Here is a 15,363-nt window from a genome sequence, read left to right as displayed (position 1 = left end):
TTGGGACATTTAGGTATCCGCAAATATACACATGAACGAAAGACATTATTGGCTCATGAATATAAGTACATACATAAATACATACTCCATATTTGGAATCTTCAATACACTGACCAACAGGTAAATACTGGTCGCTCTAGCAGACCACAAACAAACAAACAAACAAAAAATCAAAGGAAGTAATTTCAACACCAGTAGCAATGGCAACAAATGGCACACGCCAACTACTTCTAGATGTGAATGGCCAAGACCTCAATCATTTCATCAAGAAACTGCTGAACAATATATGCGACTTCTACGATGAGCAGGACCTCATAGATGTAACATTTAAGTTGTCTAATCCGACTGCTATGTAAGTTTACCACTGATTTATTTATGCATTTAACAACTTCATATAATAATTAATTACAATTCTCGCAGGGTTCCAGCACATCGCTTAATATTATCAGCGGCAAGTCCATATTTTAAAGATTTATTCAAAAGCGACAAGGGCCTAACTCCTGTTATCGAAGTAAATGACATAGACAGTGACACCTTTGAGCGTTTAATAACATTTTGCTACACCGGCCAAACGCTCGTAACCATCGATAATGTGGACGCAATGCTGAAGGCAGCACTGTATTTGAAGTTGGATGAGGCGGTGGTCAATTGTGTTGACTATATTTTGGAACATATAACTGACTATACACTGCAGCGGGCATATAGCTTAGAGCGTGAAACTCAGTGTGTACCACTGTATGAGAAACTCTTGGAATATGATATAAATAATTTTATGGAGGTGAGTCATATTGCTTTTCCGCAGTTTCGTATTATTCATATATACATATATTCCACAAGCTTAATAATAATACCCAATAATAGTATTTTGGCGGTATATATGGTGTTCGTTATGTAGCTAGCTAGACTTTTATAAAAAAAATAACAACCATTCCATTTGGCAAACTCCGAATTGATTTTAGACTCATGGTTCCTTCGGCAAGTTAGCTTGGAATTACACGTAGATTCCTCTTATGCTATACGCGCATGGTAAACAAAGAATGATCCGCCCTCATGTACCTACATATTTCTTATTTTTATTTTCAGATAAGCAAACACCGTGAGTTTCTTAGCTTTGATGCTGAAAAATTGCAGGCAATAATAGAAAGCCATAATTTGAATGTGACTTGTGAAGAAGATGCTTTTTATGCTGTGAAGCAGTGGTATGAGTACGATGCTTCTGGGCGGAAACATAAACTACCAGATTTAATCAGTAGATTACGACTGACCCTTTTTGACACAAGTTTCCTATTAAGAAATGTCCAAACACTCCCTGGATGTGAGTCATTGGCATTTAAGGCAACATCGTGGATTTCTCTACCTTCGCAACGTGCATTGATATCGTTAAAGTATACAGAGCCTCGCAGAAATGTATGCGTAAAGGAGGAAGAAACAACTTTGCTGGCGGTGCAAGCTTACGTAAGTGCTACAAAATGATAATTGCATTGTGGGTTTTCGATATTTATTTATTAAACTATCGCTTCTTTCCAAATTAAAATTTCCAAAGAAGAAATCTTTTGTAAGCGGTTGCCAATTCATTGATAGTACTTTTGAAATTCTGCTTTGAACAAAAGTCTTAAGATCAATCACCAATGACCTACTACTCCTCAAGCCCTGGTCAAAGCGACATCGCGAAAAAATATAGAAAAATGGTTTTTTCTGTCATGAAAAACAGCTTCTCATGAAAAAACAATCGCCGTTCGGAGTCGGCGTAAAACTGTAGGTCCCTTCTTTTGTATGACTACATCCAAGCGCCAATCTATTATTATTATAAGCAACCAAAACTAATATTGCTGTACCGATGATGTGAATACTCTTTTGGTCATTGTAGAACAAAAAAAAGTAAAAAATGCAGATATTTTTTTATTGGGCGCTCATGCCCCATCAAAGTCGAAATTTTGTTGATTGTTATTATTAATCAAGCACGATAATGCGGTCATGTTGTGCCGAATATCGTCGCATATTAAATTTGGCCCATATGCTCCGAAAAAGATTGTCACAATATGCGATGATAATGGGACCACTCAAAAAGTAGTTTTGCAAATTTTTTAAATATGTATGTACCAATCAAGCACAATGAAAATCGGAACATATTGTGCTATTTGCGCCGATAGTGGGATCCTAGCTCGTTTTATCGAAACAGACATCGCCCACAGGCCGGACCCATGTCAAGCAAGAAATATTTAAGGTTTAAATACCACCTGTCTCAGAGTTGAAACCCCTATGGTAGTGGGTGACTTTAACGTATTCAAGCTTGTCGAAAGATCGAAGAAGATGAATACACTTAGCTGAGCAGATGAGACGATTCGACAATACGTGCAATGAACGACGACGCCCCCACCAGGATTGTGGGTAGCTGCAGCAGTTTGCCAGACCTAAAAGTGAAAGTACGTAACGTCCGTCTGCGTCGCCGTCTTTTGTCAACAAAAAAATCTATCTCAAACAAAATTTTGAACATCATTTGTTTTCATCGATTTCTATTTAAAACCTTTCCAAATGATTTCGATAATATTTTTGACTAGCAAATACCCGACGTGCTTCACTGCGCCTTAAAAGTATTTTTGGGTTGTTTGATACCCGTATTGTAATATTTAATTAATTTTATCAATTTAATCAAGTTTTAATTTTTTAAACAGGTGGCAACCCTCAAAAACATTTTCGGCAGTAAACTTTCCTAAACCTCTTCAGTTTGATACCCATATTGCAATTTTTAATTAATCTTATCAATTAAATTAAATTAAAATTTTCAAACATGTGGCAACCTCCACAAAAATTTTTTTCGGCTGTAAGCCTTCTTGAACCGCTGTCTTTTGACAGCACTATTACAATATTTACTCTATCTTATCAATTTACTTAAACTGCAATTTTCAAACAGGTGGCAACGCTCTAAATTTTTTCTTCCTATATTTTAGTATAGACTTCTAGCAATACATTGGTGAAAACTGTATGAAATTTCATGCATTAGTTTTCGAGTGATGCGCGTACAAACATATGGACAGACAGACAAAAATTCTAAAAATTGTTGATTTGACTTCATATTAATTTTTATTTAATATCTGTAAGGTACAGACATCGGCCTGTTTACAATTTTATTATATATTATTATATGTATAGATACATATGTATAGATATAATAAAATTGTAGCTACTTTTTTCGTCTGCTCAGATTTTAGCGCCAATATTTCTGCGTCATTACAGCCAGTACGCACTCCCATATCTTGCTTCCTTCAGTATTAACAGACTTTCAAAGAGATGAATTTGTGATAATTTTTTATGTAATATATTACATTTGTAAGAAACCAACAAGATTTATTAGTTTAATGAAAGGAACTCTGGAGTAATTATCATGTTTTCTATAATATTCTTAAAACTTCATTTCTAATGCCTTCTGCTTCTGATATCTCAACAGGTTCCACTTCAACGCCTCGGGCATCATGCTCGTGAGTCTTATTTGAAAGCTCGCCTTCATCGGGGATGTGCAAAATTATAAAACAAGCAAATGTTGTGCAAAGCTGCACACACATTTATACATAATTTGTGTTGCTCTTTTAGTGAAGTGCCCTGGTTTGCAACAAAAATTTTAATCTATTTTTCAAAACTCAAATTGTTCGCTCAATTATATTTCTTATTTTGGCATGTTATTTGTTGTATGTCCTTTGAGTAACATCCATCACCGCCCAAAACAGATGTAATAATTATAAAAGGGCAAATACATGTAGGTTTTGCATTTAATTACATACCGAGTAGCCAATTATAACGATGTCGCTGTTCGAAATGTGCTTTCAATGACAACATATTGAAAATTACATACAGTGACTAACAAAAGTATTGGCACAGAGAATTTTTCGCAATGTATGCGAAGCTTTTCATCCTAATTTCTTTTTGCTAATTTTGTTTAAATATATAGTTTATACTACAACAACAAAAAAAAACATAAAAATAAAATCTCTAAACTTTGTGCAAAACTGGAAAATTCAATAAATTTTCAACTTTCTGATCAGATTTCCGAATGCGCACTTTTATAGCCCATTAAATTTTAGTATAACAAAGTACAAGTTTCAAATTGCTAAAAAATCGCGTTATTTTTAGTCTTTCTTTTGCGGACGGTGTTATTATATTCTTCCATACAAAAAAAAAAAAAAAAAAAAACTTGTCCAACATAGTACTTGGTATGGAGGAAAATGCGTGAAAAAAATTAAAAAAAAAATCAATTCTATTTTTCAGAAGCTTCAAACTTGCATAAAATTGAATGTGCTATAAAATTGCGTACTTAGAATTTTTCTATATAATTGTAATATGAACTATATTTATAATAAAAACTTAGCGAAAAGAAGAGTAGGTCCAAAAATGCATCTTTAGATACTCGGTAGTTTTTTATAAATCTGAAAATAGATTTTCTAAACTCACAATAAGGACCTATGCGTCTTATTTTGACTCAAAATTTTTCTTTCGGTCTTTTATTTTCCGAAATTTGGAGTTTTGTTTTATTTGTTATCTGCCTCTTTGAATTTGTGAAATCGCCAGACTGCATTTAAAACTAGATGAAGTGAGCTTTCATTTGAGTCATTAGATATGTACATATATTACTTGAATCAAAATTGAAATGGGTATCCGGACATGGATGTTTCCCTAAAAAACATGCCCCTCATATTTTTAAAGACGAACCTTCAAATACATTCTAACTTTTCTTCTTATACTTACTTTTTAAATATGTGTTTTAACTTCATAAATATATTTTTAAAATACATATGTACATATACATAATTGCAGGGCTGTACAGGCACAATTTTCAATATGACCAAACTGAGGATAAATGGCAAAAATACGCCGAATTAGAACATTATGCAAGCGCATACGGCATGTGTCTTATGGAAGACAATATTATTTACATTGGTGGTGTACGAGATGGCGAAATAACTAGCGGTGTTAAAAGCTATAGCTTAAAAACGAAAACGTGGAGGACATTACCTTCAATGATTCAGTCAAGATGTTGGCCAAGTGTTGTACTATTAAATGGAAATGTGTACGCGATTGGTGGAACTATCGCACCTGGACAACGTACACAGTCTGTGGAAAAGTAAGTATTTTTAATCAGGACTAGCGCTGAATCCATCGTAGTCCGATTATTGGGAATACTACGAAAATGCGATCACTGAATCCGAATTGCTATGAACGCATGCATTCAAAGTACATATATATGCTACGTTCGTTTACGAATAAATCTATTCGGATTCACTGATAGCATTTTTTTAGATTTCACGAAAAATCGAACTATGATTCAGTGATAGCCCTGAATATTTCAATACGAAGAAAATAATATTTTATGTATATTTTAGTGACAAACAAAGTCCTTTGAAATATTTGATTGAAGTACCCGATTTTGGCCAGTTTCACAAAAACATTTTAAGTGAAAAATTATTTTTTCATTTGAATTTAATATGAAAATAAATATTAACAACTAAGCTAGTGAAGTAATCTAAGCTATGGCAAAACCGAACCCTTGGTAGGTAATTAGAAAAGCGCGATTTTTACCAGCTTTGACTTTATAATTCATTATATCGTATTAAAATTATGAAAATTCAAGAAAGTTTAATAAAAACTTCAAACTTTTTAATTAGAATTTGTAAACTAAAAGTGGTATATCGTTTTATAGCCCATAAAGGTTATAAAGGTATAAAAAAGTGCAAGTGTGAAGTTGCAAGGAAATCCTGTTGATTGTTTTTTTTTTAATTCTTTTTGCAAACGGTCTTACATATTTTCCTCCATATAAAATTAATCTTTATACTAGAAAAAAACGCAAACAGCTGCCAGCAAAAAAACAAACCCGATATAAAGAAGACAAGACGGTATGCTATCACTCTATGGAGGGTTGTGAAAGCGCCACTCTGTTGAAATGTGGGTTGTAATCATCTCTTCTAACACAGTAGAACGACCATTTTTCGGTCTCAAACAAATTAAATATGTTCACACTCTATTATCCATACGTGGTAGTCAAACTTCAAGAGGTTTTTAATGCTCGCCTCAAAGAAATTTTGACACTGTCTTAAGCTTTACACTTTTTGGCTATATTTGCTTCATATTCCCTTGTAGAACATTGTGGTTCTGAGAGTCAGATATCTATGTATATTTATCAATAACGTCAAACATGTAAATACTAAATCATTTTTAGGTATTCACCCGGTGGCCGATGGAAATTAGTTAGCAGTATGATTACGCCACGAAGTCAGGCTAGTGCAGTGGCTTTGAATGACAAAATATTTGTTATCGGAGGCCACAATGGAAACGATTTAAAAACTGTTGAATGTTATGACCCATTTTCGAATACTTGGACAAAGTGCGGACATATGAATGAAATTAATTATTCCCCTGGGGTAAGTTAGCAAAGGAAAGAAGAAATCAAATTATGCAAATTTTTGTACTTACAAGTACATACAAATATGAAAATAAACGATGTACAAAATATGTACATATATGTATGTCTAAGGTATGCATAAACCTTCACATTTAAGGTAGCCGTACACAATGGATGCATATATGTTTTAGGTGGAACTTCCGACAAAAAAACACTCGAGTGTTATGACCCTCAAAGTAACAAATGGACAAAGGTTTGTTGAAATAGTTACACAAAAGATTTAAAAACACCGAAACACAATTTATTCTTACTTTTTACAGATGTGCTCTTTGAACATGGGACGTCCATATATTGGTTGCGTCTTTGTAAGTGATCAACTGTGGGCTGTCGGAGGCTGGAACTCAAATTCCGTATCAGTTTACTATGCAAAAACTGATGAATGGCTCGAAAAGCAGCCAATATCGGAAGCGGGTCGGTACTGCTGTTATGTTGTGCCTAAAGCTTTACTTCTAAATCAGTGATGCAGACGTGAGCCAAACGGAGCCAATCGACTTTCACGTACAAGTCGTGTGAACCTAGGCGACTTCATATAAGGTGGTGTTATCGGAGCTGCTGATTTCAAGGCGAATTTGTAATGTTTGTCAAAATGATGAGTTTGTTTTAATTTTGTTTTGTACTGCCAGCGCTGTGCAACACTGTTCGAAATGAATAGCAGATGTAGAAATTTAACAAGTGCTTAGTTGTAAAGTTGTAGACTTCCAGCGATCAATTAATTTTGCTCAAGCAATTTTAATTTCACCTTATTTTGAAAATGAATTCAAGTTGAAAAATTTCTATTAGTTTGTAATTTTTGATTGTAAAATGCATTTTTAAAACACACATACATATATTCAATATATTCAACCATGGTACAACAAACAACCACAAAGTATAAGTGATTTCGATTGCTGTCTCTTTTCGAATTTGTTTATTTAATTTTTTTTAATTTCTTTAACATTATAGTCAGCTAAAAAGAGAGCTAAATTTGATTTTCACTTCGAACTTGTTGAATATGCCTCGGGTTTTAAGCTATAGCTGAGAACGATAAACATTTTAAATGGTATTCACTTAAATCTGAAATATTAATAACTTTTAAGTATTTTTATATAAGTTCAAGGGTTTTTCCCATTGCAGGGAATACCACTAATTTTTGGACAAAAACATACTAATGCTTTATACATATGTAGTTACCCTAATATAGAACAATCCTAAAATTTTTGGATTTTTAAAGATCGACTAAAAAACTAAATTGTGCTTTAGTGTCGAATTTCTTTAGAATGATATTTTTATATGACACTTATTTAATACTTTATACTATTTTTAGTTTACATTTACATTGACATTGGCTGGAGATTGAGTTAATGCCTTTCTATAGTTTGAAGTAATGATATACGCCTACTAGAAGTGTCGTGTTAAAATGAATCATTCTTTATAAGCTTCAATACAAAAACTCATTCTACAACTACTTTCTCAAGTTCTTAGGGGGCACAATAGACCTATTGGTCGCAGTGCCATACCCAACCAACTATCTATCTTCTCAAGTTCTTTGTCGATCTTTTTTTGTTCTCATTAAACTCGCCATTTGAATTTTTGTTGGTATAACATAAAACCATTACAATATCTTGAAATATATATGCATTGAAAGAGTAAAATAAGACCAAACACCATTATTATTTTTAAGTATATTTTACTTGATCAATAAACTTTTATAATTAAAAATATTCTTGAAAAGCTCTACTTTAATATTGCTGTATGCTGTATGCTTATCCTTATACATTGTCGTCGTTATTACCCAAGCGTGTAAGTACAAGGAAAGCACTGAAGGAATGTAATATTTTTATTTTGACGAGTCGGCCTTTTGACAATCAAAACTCCCTCAGTGCTTAAGGTAATGGTGACAATGCTGAACGTAAAGACTTCAAACCGAACGAAATTTATCTCAAGTCGAATGATTCGACCCAATTTATTCATTAAGCTAAAAAGTGGCGGATTTACAGTATTATCCGCGCTGGGCCTTATAGTACCAGCCGCCCCTTTTTCAGCTCTTATTTTTAGGTACTACATAATAGGTCCATTCCTTAACAAAATGCAAGAGCGTAAGCAAAATGCGCTCACTAAAAGAGACTAACAGGAAAAAGTAAAGGAACGCAAAAAAGCAAATTTTTAGTCCAAAGAATAACAACAACAAAACTAACGTCAAATAAGAATAGAAATGTATGTAAAAAACACATTCACGCAAGCACAAGCACAATAAACACCTACTATATCAATTATTTTTTGCCTCCTTCCACTTTCAATTCACTTTTTTTACTTTTTGAATTATTCTCACTTTTTGTGTATTCTTTAATTTCCGTTAATTTAAATTCAGTTGAGTTTGACACTTTTCAAGATTTTGCCAGCAAAAATTCTTCTGACTAAATCTGGCCACCTCGGACTGAAGAGAGTCACTCTCAACCAGTGTTGCTCGCTCATTTTCGAGTTAAAGTCATTATTTCGCGCGTGTGTCCAAGGAATTTTGACATTTTTGATACCTCACAGCCTGTTGCCTCACTCTTTCCTCAAGAAATAATGGAACGGGCATATATTTCTGTTGCAAACCTGGGTTGCCTTGTGCTCTTTTTTCACAAAAAAAAACTTTAGAAAACCGTAGTCGAAAGCGTAGTAAATTTCTTAAGAACTGCGTACTGCCTTAAGGAAATTTGACTCAAGGAAATTTCTTAGCCATTTCTTGTACGTCATTTTAGATGGAGTTTTTTCTTTTCTTGAGAGCTGCATACAGGCCTTAAGGAACGCTGTTTGGATTAAATCTGATTACTTCGGACGTTTTCTGACTATTTCTGGGAGATCAGATACTTTTTTGTGGACTTTTATCGGAATTTATTATCGATAAAATAACACCGAACCCTGTCGTGCTCACTGTTAATCTGCTGAAAATATGAAGTAATTGCAATGAAATAAATTATCGAAAAATTTTTAGTCAATATCTCGGAAACTAAAGGAGATATCTGAAAACTGATAGCACCAATCGAAAGACCTTATTTCACAATATATAACTGCATCTAGAACTAAAAATCGTTAAAATCGCGCTTATGACAATATTTTACCCAGGCGAAGAAGAGCAAACAAACTAAGCGAGTTTGGCATTCTCGGTAGTCTAGTGGTGAGAGCTGCGTACTAAAATTCCGTAGGACCCAAGTTCGACCCTTGATTCCTGCGTTTGCCAATAACTTTTTATTTTTATTTTATATGTTTTTTATTTTATTTGAATTATACACTTGATTTTACATTTTTTTTTTGTTTTTGTTTAATTTTATCGTATACTTATTTTATAAAATCAAAAAAATAAAAGTTATAATTGAACGAATTAAAAAGAATAATAAAAAGATATGAAAATTCTGCTGGCCGTGGGACTCGTACCCACGAGTTCGCGGCTCGTAAATCCGAATTAATGCCATCTATCAGGGTACAATTTTGATCAGATCAACTGCGCTGTTGATTCGGATCAACGTTTCCGTCTGTCTATGCTTTTATTGACATTCAACCTTCAGCTCTTAGCCATTCCAAAAAACTGACCCTCATTTTTTATACTGCTTTGGGAACGAAAGTGGAGACATTCTTTTAGCCTTTTCTTCGACCTCTGGATTGCTTAATTTCGTCAGGTTAGTCTAAACCTCTAGAATAGTCGTACCTGTTTCGTAAGTATTTATGATTATAGACGCCGATATTGGCCTTATGCTGTCTGGTAGATGTGGAGCAGTCTTGTGCAATAGATGAAGTTCACTACACACGTCTCGTAGCACAAATAAGCCGACTACTGCAAGCATAGGCTCTTTTAATTGGATTCTAAAAGGTCTCATTGTAAAGTTAGCTGAGGTAAGTTTTGTTAAAGTATATGTAGTTAGACTTAACTACAGAAATTTAAATAAAAGTGATTTAGCTATACTTTAAAATAGATAAGTTAGCGGCCCTAAGCAAAATATTTGTATTATTACTAAATTAGCAGTCGCTTCTACAAATTCCTCTGTCTCTTGAGCTTGCGGCGATATTACTTAACAAAAAATACTCGTTTTGCAAACTTTGGTATTCTACAGTTGGAGATCCACCACCATTATTAGCACTGCACGAACTCTCTTGCAGAGAACTTAAATAAATTCCAAAAACCGAAATTTGCTCAGCAAAGAAATTCAAAATCTGTATCCCTAACTTTTTTCAATCGTTTTTTTTTTGGTTTGAAAAATTTTAAAAATTAAATTGAGCCAATAAAAAAGACAAAGCAAACTAAAAGTAAAAGTAAAAGAATCAACATTGAAATGCGGCAAAATGAAAATAAGGAGCACTGTCCTGAACCAGTGCCAAACGGCTGCAGAGAGGGACAGATGAAACTTTCGGTGTGCTAGTTGCGCTCTGCTGAGAAGTGAATGCACAAATTCTCACTTCTCGTACAATACTAAAATAGCTCAGCGGGAAGACTTCCCACTCTAACATCGTTCAAATCGCGGTGTAGGCAGTTGTGATTTTCAGATTTAACAAATTTAAATTGTTGAGTGCCGCTTAAAAATTTAAGAGAAAATAATCAAATTTTAGTACAATTAAAAGAATAAAAAAAAAATTAAATAAAATGCAATCTGTAAAAGAACAGAAAAAATGAAAACATACCAAAAAAAACGAATAACCAAAATTTTTTTCATAAAAAACTTAAAGGGTACTCATTTAAAAGCGCAAAACTCTCGCAAACTGGGCAAACTGTGCAATTTTAAACCCTCGCAAATGAAATGTCAAAATTTGTATGGAAAGCCATTTGCACAAAAAGGAAAACTTTGCGCGGCAATTTTGGAGCGCAACTTTGCGCAGTGTGCTGTGCAACCCTCAATCAGCTATTTTGTTTACATTCATTTTGGTTTGGGCTCAACGCTTTTTCGAAATAATTGCGGTAAGACTTAAATATTTACTCAAATTTGAGTTTCAATTGTTCTACTTTATAAATTAAGTATAGTCAAATAATTAAATGTCAGAAATTGTGTAAAATATAAAATTGTCCTCATGAAACACATGGCGCAAAGTTGCCCAATTGCCCAAATATGAAACTTGCGCATATATATGAGTACCCTTTTATTGTCGCAGATCTGTCTAAAATGGAAACAGTCCAGAAAAGAAAAAACTGTCGAAAATAGAACCAGTCCAGAACCAGTTCGAAAGTTCTGTAGAGGTGGCAATTTCCACTTCGTAGGACATCGCAATGTAAAAAGCGACAGTTGAAAGTATTGCCTCTTAACCTGGCCGTTGACATTTGTGTACCACAAGTAAACGAAGAATAAGCGAAAGGAAGAACGAGTTGAAACTGCCAAAACAGTTCAATTTACAGCGACGTGTTTTAATTTTGCTAAATGCGAAAATATTGCATTTTTCATCTAATATTTTAGAGAATAGGTAATGTTTTAGTGCACTCCATTGCCTTGCAATGTGTACCCAAAATGCAGCGAATCGTCCCAGCGCTACACCTGCATCTACGCTTCTTGCATCTTGACGGCTGTCGCAATTTAACACACAGCACTTCATTGTATTAGTTTTTACGCAGTCTCCAACTCAAAAATCACTCACAAATTGCAAATTAACACAATTTAAACTGATTCACTTCTAATTAAAATTTCTCCTTCACTGATTTGTAAACAAAGGTTTATTTACAAGTTACCACAACTGTCAAAATCGGCAAAACCAAAGTAGCGGTACCACTGACGGCGCCACCTTTGTTCGCTGCACCGTGGTAAAGTGCTTCATGCTTATTACGCTGGTGTCTAAATTGTATGGCTTCTCCTGCCGGCAGAACTCTACCCACTTTCTGGCCAAGGCGGCGTCGCGGGGAAACAAAAAAAAACTGCATTTGGGGGCTTTACCCCTACGGCTGCTGCAATTCAACACACGACATGACATTTTTATAAAGTTTTTATTACAAATAAAACGTTTTTTACTTCAGAACGCACTAATTACTTCGATTTTTCACCTGAAAGTACACAATACGTTTGCACTTGTTTCTAAACAAAAAGTGTGTTTACGTATTGCCATAAATGTCAAAGTCGGCAAAACCAAAGTAGCGGTTTCGGGAATGCGCCACCTTCAGTTCATTTCACCATGGTACCATGCGAATGACGAACAAATCGGTGCCGTTTCTAATTTTTATCGGAAATTTATCGAAACTAGCTCACAAATCAAAACTTGAATTTTTCTGAGTACGAAAAGTTAATTTTATCAATGTGTATATACCTAATTTAATACGGAAACTTATGAATTTTTAGGAAGAACCTACATTTTGCATCGATTTTGCAGCGAAGAAAAACGAAAACAAAACACAGAGCCAGGGAACAGTCAAATCGAATTAAGAGATTCAAATCATGAATTTTTGAAGTTTGTCTACTTTATAAAATTGGAATTTTGAGAGCAACTCAAATGCCAAATAAAAGTATGACAAAAAACAAAAGCAGCGACTGGATGCCTTCTGATGCCGCCAGAACACCACCTGCACGACGAGGCGAAACTACTCCCGATTAATGAGCACAACACAATGCTCTGCAAGCAGGCTCAATTTTTTTTTTGCAAAGGTATGTCTTTATTACGTTTCAACTAAACAAGCCAAATGTGAAACAAATCGGAGCATAAATACGGGTTTTCAAAAAATCTCGACCCTGGCGCCACCTAACTTGACCATTTTTTGGCAAAAATGTTTCTGTTTACATAGCCAGTATATATTATAAAAAGTAGCCAAATCGCCCTATAAATAAGTAAGATATTGGACCTTTAATTTTATGTATGTACACTGCTAGTAGAAATAATAGAAATACCTTATTAATTTAATATTCAATATTTTTTTAAAAAATTCTAGCTTTTTATATCACTAACTGCAAATAAGTTCACATTTCAAACTTTGTATAAAAATTCAACAAATTTTCACCAAAAGTTCAAATTTTTAATCAGAATTTTCATAAAAATTTATGGTACGCCGTTTTATAGACCATTAAAAGTTCAAGTTTAAGTAAACCGTTGATTTTTGATAATATCTTTTTAGTTGGTTTGTGCATTTTTTTCCGTATAAAGTATTCTCGAAACATGAATTTCTTATAGAACAAAATGCACATCCCGCGTACGCAAAAGAAAAGCGAAAAATTAACGCGATTTTTTAGCAACTTTAAACTTGGACTTTATTGTTTTAAAATGTTATTGGATATTAAACGGCATACTAAAAAAATTAAAAAGTTTGAAAATTTGATGAAACGATGCATTTTCCTAAAGTTTAGAATTTGGACTTACATGGTTTATGTTAGATATTGAACCTTACTTTTTAACCGACTTCACAAAAAGGAGAAGGTTATAAATTCATCGGAAAAGTTTTTTATTATTTTTTTTTTATGTATGTTGACGCATAACTTTGGACCACGTTAATCGATTTCTCTATTTTTTTTTTAGGAAAGGTGTTACCTCACAGGTGGTCCCATACTAATTCCGATCATTGGATCATGAAGAAATTAACTATAATCTTAAATTTTTATATGTTAATTGAAGTCGGTTTTGTTTTTTGCTTAAAAATTATAAAAAATATAATAAACATATAAAATTTAATAAACATTAAATAGTTAAAAGTGTACACAATATCGTGTTTCTATTATTTTGGCAATAAGTGTATATGCGTATACATATGTATGTACATATTTATGGGCCCTGTCTGACGATCAATATTTATTGACGTGATCCAACTAACGCGACATTTATTGACCGTGTAGCATGTAATATTGATGGATCGTAATCAATATCGCAACGTTTCTAGAAATTTTGAAATCTGGATCACAGATACCGTCAATAAAAATTGAACATGTAGAATTTCCGTCAGTACATCTTGCACTCAGTACATAGAGCGAACATCGAAAACGTATGCGTTCTGATTTCGCTCTCGGCGCTTGAAACCTTTCGAAACAAACGGAAAATATTTAAATTGACATTGGAAATTTTAAAAGAATTTGAGAATGCATTATTTGTAAATTATTCGTACAAAAAAAAAAAAAGTTCTTGCAGCTTTCCTTTCAAACAGTTGGAGTTGTAATAAGTTATCTCAACCTTAAAAATCATCAAAAATTTATCAGCTGGTTTTGTTGCTGGAAAATTGCTGCTAGTAAAATTTTTTCAGCAAGAATTAGCAACTTCCCCCTCATCCTGATCATTTGTGATAATTAATGATTATTAGGTTATCAAACGGACTACATGATAAAAAATATTGAAAGTCCGCAAAGCTCTTTAAGCGAAGTGCACATTAGCGTTGTTCTGACGTTGTGAATCCGTAGAACAAAAATTTACAACAATGCTACCTATTTTAATGCGCACACAAGATTATCCCGTAGCAAGAATTCTGAGAATTTAGCAGCATTCTCAAACAGCAATTCTGTTCCCTACAGCGTTTTGTACCCACACTTAATCTTTATTTACCTTATATTTAAAAAATTAATGAAATATGTAATAATAGGTGTGTACTCGTATTGAGCTGAGAATTTAACAGCATTCGCTCTCAAAGAGACAAAATATCCACAGAAGTACGAGAACGAAAAATTTGCAAAAGCTTGTAACCTTCGAAACAGCTGATCACTTCCACAGTTGCCACATGTGGTTTATTTGTCAATTTATTGGTACATTTCCCCCGATCTGGAATTTTTATAATTGAATACCTTTGGCTAAGGAAAACTTTAACATATAAATTAATTATATTGGAATCAATAGGTTTTTTTTTTTTAATTATTATTTGTGATATCACATCATGAGGCATTTAAAAATAAGAGAATCTCAGCCAAACACCCATCCTTGATCCAAAAAAAAAGTGTATATATTCAAGCAGGTTCTGTAATTCACTTTCGATTGAATTTCAATAAAATCGCTTTGAATTCAAATTGACAGGGGTTGAA

At 33.5% G+C, this 15,363-nt stretch overlaps 1 protein-coding gene across 1 annotated transcript in view; it reads left to right on the top strand.

The window, feature by feature from the left end:
• The window catches only part of LOC118748326 (kelch-like protein 1), a 25,816-nt gene that overhangs the window by 1,399 nt on the left and 9,054 nt on the right, over positions 1-15,363 (top strand). The window contains exons 3-5 of the mRNA XM_036482701.1: positions 14-352; positions 421-778; positions 1,084-1,455. Of these exons, the coding sequence (XP_036338594.1) occupies positions 201-352; positions 421-778; positions 1,084-1,455 (882 nt within the window). The 5' untranslated portion in view covers positions 14-200. The remainder of the gene's footprint in view (positions 1-13; positions 353-420; positions 779-1,083; positions 1,456-15,363) is intronic.

Source organism: Rhagoletis pomonella, unplaced genomic scaffold (genome assembly GCF_013731165.1).
Source record: "Rhagoletis pomonella isolate Grant_MI unplaced genomic scaffold, Rhpom_1.0 Rhpom_scaffold_00013, whole genome shotgun sequence".
Taxonomy (NCBI): Eukaryota; Metazoa; Arthropoda; class Insecta; order Diptera; family Tephritidae; genus Rhagoletis; species Rhagoletis pomonella.
This window is presented reverse-complemented; position numbering and strand designations above follow the sequence as displayed.